General features: G+C 46.2%; 1 protein-coding gene across 1 annotated transcript in view; it reads left to right on the top strand.

Moving 5' to 3' along the window:
* Window positions 1-8,098, top strand: part of Dnah8 (dynein axonemal heavy chain 8) — a 245,323-nt gene extending 237,225 nt beyond the window's left edge. The window contains exons 91-92 of the mRNA XM_032888883.1: window positions 3,872-3,993; window positions 7,706-8,098. Coding sequence (XP_032744774.1) covers window positions 3,872-3,993; window positions 7,706-7,993 — 410 coding nt within the window. The 3' untranslated portion in view covers window positions 7,994-8,098. The remainder of the gene's footprint in view (window positions 1-3,871; window positions 3,994-7,705) is intronic.
* Window positions 8,099-9,180: the final 1,082 nt, after the last annotated feature.

Genomic DNA, 9,180 nt, shown 5'->3' with positions numbered 1-9,180 from the left:
AGAAGATTATTACTGTTGAGGTCTCGACTGACTTTTTGTTTTTCCTCTCAAGCACGGGAACATATGAATCACGATTATAACCAAAATACGTGCCGAAACAAAAGTGTTTGATTTTTCTCAGGCTTCTCTGAAGGAAACTATATCAATAGGACTTCAAGGAGTTATGCAAGCAGCAGAAAGAGCAGATTGTAGCTTCATTAAGTTTGACATCGCTCTCCGAGAGAGACAGCCATTCATTCTCTAAAAGTCCAGCAATTAATGCCTCAATAGACTCGGTACATTTCGAATGTGACAGGACCATGTCCCTTATAAGAAGTCAGTCAGCGGGGAGGCGACAGAGCTTGGAAAAGTGGCTGGGGTTGTGGCTTACTTGGCAGAGTACTTACATAACCACGCACAGAGTCCTGGGTGGGATTCTTGATACTACATAAAATGAATGGACTTAGAGGAAGAAATGGAAGGTTTGGAAGCTCAAGGAGGGTCGCTCTCAGCCTCAGGTGACACCCGAGGCTGGCTTGAGACCATGAGACTCTATCTCAAATAGCCAGGAGAATAAAGAGACACATTGTGGACAGGCAGATTCGAAAATGCATGCGTCCTCTCTCCCCCGTGCGCTCTGAGTAGTGAGGGCTCAGGAGCCACTGCTGGCCCTTGCTCTAGATCTCAACACTGCCTTTCTTAGTAGCAGAACGGTCTCGTGTTCTAGATTCCACCTGCTGGCATTCAAAGAGTGCCCCCCAAGCGCAGGAAATCTACCATTAGGGTCTGGATGACGTAATGCACGCTCCCTAGTAGAGATGGGAAATAGTATCTCTTAATTGCACCGGACTTTTGCAGAACTCCCTGATAATGACTAAAACCTTAGGAGCAAAAAAAAAAAAAAAGATATTAAAAGGGTATGAGGGTGGGAGTGAGAGTGGTGGGTAAACCCAGCTTCCTTTTGTGTTTGGATACCTCTGGCCTGGCTGGCCCTGAAAGCCATACTGGGTGAGACCAATTTGCACCTAGTCACGACTTAAGATGTTCTGTGGAGAAGACATCAGAGAGGTTAAGAATAGGATTAGTGACTTGGACACTATGACCTCGTAGCGTCATGATGTCAGAGGTGAATTTTAAAATATCCTAAGCTAAGGTCGGTTCAACTCCAGGTACCCAAGTTAGATGTGCAGTGTCTAACAGACACATGGGTGAACACTGTGTGTTGAATTATGAAAATGGCATTTTTGCCAGGAGAGAGAACTTGGCAGTTACAGTCACTGGCTGCTCTTGCAAAGGACCTGGGTTAGACTCCTAGTACCCACATCACCATCCATAAATACAGTTCCAGGGGGTCTGATGTAATAATCTGACCTCTGTGGATGCCAGGACACATGCATGACACTCACATAAACATGCAAACACTCATATAAATAAATAAATCCAAAAATGACATTATCGTGGACTGATTAGAAGGGTGTATTGGGTTTTGGTATTTTACTCATATAAATATATATATATGTAATTTATATATAATGTATATGAATAATGTATAATTATATATTATGTTACTCAATCATGTATATAATATACATATTATATATAATCTGACCTACAAACACATGAAATGTTTTGTTATTCAAGTGTGGGAGCTCTCCAGTGTTTCATATGAAGGAGAGGAGCTGAAAAGGTGGCTCAGTGGTTAAGTACACTGGCTGCTCTTCCAGAGGACCCAGGTTCAATTCCCAGCACCCACTTTAGTGGCTTTCACCCATCGGATAGCACTAGTTCCAGGGGATTTGATGTTCTCTTCTGGCCACCGTGGTCACTGCATGCATACAGTATATAGACTTATGTGCAGGCCAACTCTCATACATGGCAGGCATGTGCACACACATGCACACTGAGTTCCATACGAGTACATGACAGCCATGTGCACAGACATGCACATACATATAATACGAAGCCATTTAAAATGAGGCAGTGTGAACTCAGACCTGAGAAACCATGCCTCTGTCTTTGTACCGGAATCATCTGGAATCATTGGATCCTCCTCTAACCCAGACTCTGCCTCTGCCTTCACACATGCCATTGCTCGAGCTGGTCTTGTCCCCTTTTCCGCAAATCCTCACACATCTTTCAAAGTTTGCAACCAGGGGCTGGAGAGATGGCCCAACTGTTGAGAATGCATACTGCTCTTGCAGAAGATCTGAGTTTGGTCTCCAACACCCGTGTTGGCCAGCTGACAGTTGCTTGTACTCTGGTATGGTCTGACGTCCCCCGTCTTCCCTCCATACCCCTCATCCCGTGTTGTGCATACCCATAATTAAAAACAGTCCATATACATATATGAGCTGCCGTTAACTTCCTCTTTCCAGTTAGGCCTCCTTGAACTTTTCTCACACCTTCGATTGTGACCTGTTAAGGCTCCACCCCGCGACAGAGCAGTGTTTCTCAACCTGTGGGTCTTGACCCCTTTGGAGGGGAGTAGAGTGACCTTTTCACAGAGATCACCCAAGACCAGAAGAAAACATTACAACTCATAGCAGCAGCAAAGTTAAAGTCAGGAAATAGCAATGAAAAGAGTGTTACGGTGGTGAGGGGTGGGGAGTGGGGGGGAAGCCACAGGAGGAGGAACTGTATTGAAGGGTCACAACATCCGGGAAGTTGAGAACCACTGGTCTAGGGACAGACTCCCCATGAGTGGCCTCCTCCACTTTGGCCTCCAACCTGAACTGCGCCACTCTCAAGAGAGTTGATGAATGAATGAATGAAAGAATGAGGTCCTTTCCATGAACTGGAGTCCCTCGGTACAGCCAGGCCGGGGGACCACTGTTTTGCTTCGACTCCCAGGGAGATTAACCCTGTATGTTAAGGACGCCTTGCGACCTCCCCTCTATGGTCCTCAGAGGTCCCCCACAGGGACCTGGAGATGGAAGTGATGTGAATACATGGCATTCACATATAAAATTACCAAAATGCAAGCAGTCCTGAAAGAGCACTGAGGTTGTACATGTTCCCTGTTTCAAACAGAGAGTCTCACGAGTACTCCGCCATTTACGTGAAAACCGAAACACAACGGGGCCGATCAGGGGCGGCTTTCACAGTTTGCCAGTCGGCTTTTAGAATTAGGATATTTTTATCCCCCTAACGTTGAATGCCACCCTCCAGAAAACACTTCTCATATTGGATTGAATGGCATGGTTCCCAAATATTAAGTTTAGAGAAAGGCCACAGATACGGAGCCGAGCATTATCCTAAAATAACCGTGTTATGCACATTAAAAGATTAGCCCCCACCCCCCCGGTTTCCGGTGCGATTGCCTTGTTTGATCAAATTGAAAGTCAGGTCCCTATTATGCTGTTTATGCCTTATTTCCTTAGACTAAATGAAATTGTCCCATCATGGCAAATAGAAGTTTCATAATGGTTTCATTCAAGTTTAATTGGAAGGCTGTTTCTCAGAATATTTTACTATTCCGGTCACACGTTGGATATTGTGTTTTCCAATAGAGACCATGAGCCTAAGGGCTGAGCTGGAACCCTTAAAAAGACTTAGGAGTTTTTTTGGGGTTGGGGATTTAGCTCAGTGGTAGAGCGCTTGCCTAGCAAACGCAAGGCCCTGGGTTCCATCCCCAGCTCCAAAAAAAAAAAAAAGAAAAAGAAAAAAAAGACTTAGGAGTTCCAGGGGACGTCCAAACCAAGGTTCCTCTCCTTTCACTGTCCCCATGGAAACAAATCCCAAGTAAGAAATGCCCCTTGCTCTGGGGTTCTGTCTCAGCTCCTCCCAGGATGGGCAGGCAATTTAGACACTGTCAAGATGCCCTCAGTGTTACTTCCTCTGGAGTGGGCTTCATTGAGTGTCTGTCTGTCTGTCTGTCTCTCTCTCTCTCTAGGTTTCCTCACAGCAATGAGGCAAGAAGTAACCCGAGCTCACAAAGGCTGGGCGCTGGACTCCGTGACCATCCACAATGAAGTCCTACGACAGACCAAGGAAGAGATCATAACACCCCCGGTGGTAGGTGCTGTGGGCAGGACTAAGGGTGAAAATCAGAGTTCAGCTCAAAATTGTCCTTGAGGGCCAGGGATGTAAGTGCAGTAAACAGGCAAACACTTGCCTGGTAGGCAAGGACCTGGGGTCAGTCCCCAGTGACACAAAAACAAAACAAAACAAAAATTAAGAACTGGCCTTGGCTCGGTCTGTGAAGCCTACTTGCTTTTCAGCAAGCTTTTTCTCTCTGTTGTAACTAGACAACCTCAAGGCTAAAGCCTCCCCCATCTGGGCAGTTAATGACAAGGGGTAATGGACCCAGGGACTCTACAGGTGACATGCTTTTTATTAAGTACAAGTTATGTACGTGTTTGCTTAGAAGGATCTCTGTGGGTCTCCAGCTCCTGCCCTGAGCTCACGGGTTCCCCTGTAGCAGCTGAGGGCCGTGGAAATCCACTGAACTGTTAGGAGCTCAGTTCCTACCCCGTACCATCCCTCCGTATATGTCGAGAGTCTGACTCGCTGTGGAGATAGCAGGCCCAAAGCCGTCTGCTTCAACCCAGATGCGGGCAAGTTCTTCAGTGATTTGAGAACTATGTGCCGGTTCAACCTCTCCACGGGAAGTCACAAGGCCGTAAACGCCATCACGGAAGCTTGGTGCCAGATGTGACAGAGCAGCTCAACAAACTTAGTCCTTCTTTCTCCCTTTCTGTGGTCCATTCCCTCAACACCAAGGAGACTTGAACACATGATTTTCTGAGCTCTGGACAGTTTTCTGCCATGTTGTAACTGGGGATCTTCTGTCCAAGGCTATGTCTCTCTTTGCCCACATCCCACACCCCAACACTGTGTGTTTCTTCCAGCCCCTCTTTAAGGTAATTTAAGGTGTCTCTGTTACATCTGAACCTCTGTTAAGGTTCCAGCATCTTCTAGGTGGTTCTTGCAGCTACCACCTAGCTTCCTGGTGGAAGCTTCCTACCCCTCATCCATACTTATTGCCTGGAATACCACAGCCTGGGTTAGTAAACGCTTGGAGTGCGCGTTCCCTCACAGTTAAGGAGTCCTGAAGTCCAAAAGCACTGCATAGAGAGCTGGCTTAGCAAGCGTAGAGTCCCGGGTTCGATCCCCAGAGCCACATAAGCTGGATGTTGTACCACACACCTGTAATCCCAACACCTGGGAGACAGAAGCAGGAGGATCAGTAGTTTAAGGTCAGCCTGGGATACGTGAGACCCTGTCTCAAAACAGAATAAAATAAATCAGCGACTGGCAGTGTTGGTTTCCTCCAGAAGGGAGCTATGAGAGACAACCTTACACTGTGACTCTCTCCTGGCTTCAGATGCCTACTGGCAGCCAGTGGCAAGATTGGTTGGTTTATCCCAGTGCCTACGACAATTGTCAGAACTTTTATACTACTTTGTGTCTCTCAGCATGACCTGCCCCTACACACACACACACACACACACACACACACACACACACACACACAGTAACACATGTAAACACACAGACACACACACACATACACACACACACACACACACACATACCAGTGTGCACACACATACACACACACAGAAACACACACACAAACACACAGACACACACATACACACACACACGTGCAAGCACACACAACGCTTACACACAGTGTGCACGCACATACACACACAGACACACACAAACACACATAGACACACAAACACACACACAAACACACACACACATGCAAACACACACACACATGCAAACACACACACATACGCACACGCTTATACCAGTGTGCATGCACATACACAGAAACACATATGCAAACACACACACACACATGCTTATACCAGTGTGCACGCACATACACACACAGAAACACACATGCAAACACGCAAACACACACACACATACAAACACTCAAACACACACACACACACACACACACACACACACACACAACCAGCCATATTGGATCTAGGGCCGTTCCAGACCCGGTGTGTTCATATCTAAACAAATCATGAACGGTTGCATCTGGGATGCCGGGTTTGTCTCAGAGTCACTACAACAAAACACCATGGCCAAGAAGCAAGTTGGGGAGGAAAGGGTTAATTCAGCTTACACTTCCACATTGCTGTTCATTACTGAAGGAAGTCAGGACAGCAACTCACACAGGGCAGGAACCTGGAGGCAGGAGCTGATGCAGAGGCATTGGTGGGGTGCTGCTTACCGACTTGCTCCTCGTGGCTTGCTCAGCCTTTTTCTATTGTAGAACCCAGGACCACCAGCTCAAGGATGGCATTACCCACTACTGGGTGGGGCCTTCCCCCTTGATCACTAATTGAGAAAATTCTTAGAGCTGGATCTCATGGAGGCGTTTCCTCAACTGAGGCTCCTTCCTCTCTAATGACTCTTGCTTGTGTCGACTTGACACAAGACCAGCCAGTCCAGATGACATTGTCCTACCTGCTGTGTCTTCTCACTGTAACTCTTGAGGCCCTTAAATTGCAAGGACCATAGAAGAGGTCACAGTTGGCTGTAGGATGTTTCCTGGTGTCACCTTGTTCTGTACATAATTGTCAACCACTAAGTTAATGATGGGAGCTCCTGTGTCCTGACGCTCCGGGACTGCCCAGGATCTCAGTGTCACGTTCCCCAGTTTATGGTTCAAAATATATGGTCCTCATGCAGCAGTTAGCACACATGAGAGAGCCCTAGAAACTTTTTCCAGCTAATCTCCTTGCCCTTTATCACGATCTACATTTACCTCCCTAGGCCCCATCTTTATTAGAAATAGACAAACGGTCACCATCTTCTACATAAATATACTTTATGAGCTTGCATGATTCTCTCCAACCCTTTCTCATCTTAATGAATACATGTTCTGTGGCTCCCCTGTGCCAGCAAGATAGAGTTCAGACACTTCAGCTCAGCACACTCATCTTCCATGGTCAAGTGATACCTCATTTTATTACCTTGGAACCCTCTGTCAAAGAAGTAAAGTATTGTCTCTGCCCAGCCTGTCCATCTCTGTGGAGTTGCTTAGGCTTCCTCCTCCTCCTTTCCATATACTGCCCCAGCTCTTCAGGGACCTCTTCAACCCTGTCCCTTCTTCCACAGTCTGCTCCTGTGACTGAAAGTCCTCATGACCTCCCAAGTCACTGCATTTACCCTCAGAACCAGGCAACTCCAGTAACAAATTTCAGACTGTCACCTTTTCTCAGGGGTCTTGCTTCCTCGACTTAAAGGTGAGGCCCATGAGGAAGGCAAGTTTGTTTGGAGAAAAAAATCACCATACTTGATGCAGGGCCAACTCTCTGCTCCTTTCTCATGTCTACCTTGCTGTACCACTCCAGGCCTCTGGGGGCGCGCTACTCCAGTTTCATCCCGTGAAAGAGGTGGAACAGAGCCTAGGATTAGCGTGATTGACTCCACCCAAGGTCCCATTGACAACAGGTCCAAGTAATTTACAACTACCTGCAGAGGTGACTTGGCCTTCCTGTTTCCCAGGTGGACTACTCCACATTCCAAAAACTCATGGCAGGGCACTTCCACGGTGCAGCTAGACTCACTCTGTGTCCCAGGGGAGTCATGGCCTAGTGTTTTGGTGAACTCGATTGGCCCAGTGGTGACTTCTTATCAGCTAGCGCTTTAAGACTGGCATGTGTTTTCTTTCTGAACTGACAGCCCTCATTACATAATGGGTGCCTAGTTTTCAGCACCTTTCCTTCTCTGTCGCTTGGTCCTCCAGGAAGGCGTGTATATTTATGGACTGTATATGGATGGAGCATCCTGGGACAGGCGGAACGGGAAGCTCACAGAATCCACCCCGAAGGTTCTCTTCATGCAGCTTCCGGTTCTGCATATCTATGCCATTAACTCCACGGCGCCCAAGGATCCAAAGCTGTACGTGTGTCCTATCTACAAGAAACCCAGGCGAACCGACCTCACCTTCATCACCGTGGTATACCTGCGAACAGTGCTGTCCCCAGATCATTGGATCCTGAGAGGGGTGGCCCTCTTGTGCGACATCAAGTAAATTCATCTCTCCTTGAGGTGGGCACCACAGAAGGAGCCTTGCCACCGAGAGACTCAGACACGCTTGTGTCTCCTGCCTGATAGGTGCTTCATTATTCTCCCTCAATTAAACAGTTGACACTTCTCCTATCGCTTGCCCGTCTCTTCCTCCCATATCACTATTCACAGGACCGTTCCGAAATTCACGCTTCTGATTCCAAGAACTCACATTGTGCTGTAATTACTTTCTGAAAGATAAGCCCCTGTCTTCGTGTTACAATGCTTGCATTTTAAATATGGGAAACGGGGTTTTGATCGGCTCCATCCTAAAAGGACCCCAGCAGATAACATTTTTCCCCCTCCAATGAAAACCATTCATGGGCTGGCAAGATGTCTCAGTGGGCAAAGCCCTTGTCATCAAGCTTAAGGACATAGTTGGATACCCTGGGATCCACACAGAGAAGGAGAAAACCACAAGTTGTACTCTGATCTGCACATATGCACTGTGGGGCGTGCTCATGCACATCCACACACAGATCCACACACAAATGTAATTAAAATATACAAACAAGTATATTATCAAAAAATTCTTATAAAAGAAAATCTTTCCCAATAAATAATCTTCCCATATCTAGGTCTGTTCAGATATTACCCTTTTGAGTTTGTGAGTGTGGTGTATGTGTATATGTGTATGTATGTATGTGTGTGTATGTGTGAGTGTAGATAAGTGTATGTATGTACCTGTACAATATGTGTATGTATGCATGTATCTGTGTGTGTGATATGTGTATATGTGTGGGTGTGTGATATGTGTAAGGATGTGTATATATGTGTGTGTATGTGATGTGTGTATGTATGCATGTATCTGTGTGTGATGTGTGTATATGTGTTTGTGTGTGTATAAGGATGTATATATGTGTGTGTATGTGAAATGTGTGTGATGTGTGTATGTGTGTGTATAGATAAGTGTGTGTGTACATGTGTGATATGTGTATGTGTGTGATGTGTGATGTATGTAAGGATGTATATAGATATATGTGTATGATGTGTATATATTTGTATATAGATAAGTATGTCTGTACATGTGTGATATGTGTATATATGTGTGTGCTTGTGTGTGTATGTGTGTGTCTCTCATGAGTTCATACCAAGGAGGTGTCAGAGAACCCACTGGGACAGTCAATCCTGTAATCTACTGTAATTTTATTT

This window comes from Rattus rattus, chromosome 18 (genome assembly GCF_011064425.1).
Source record: "Rattus rattus isolate New Zealand chromosome 18, Rrattus_CSIRO_v1, whole genome shotgun sequence".
NCBI lineage: Eukaryota > Metazoa > Chordata > Mammalia > Rodentia > Muridae > Rattus > Rattus rattus.
Note: the sequence above shows the minus strand (reverse complement) of the source record. Positions and strands in the feature narration are given on the sequence as shown.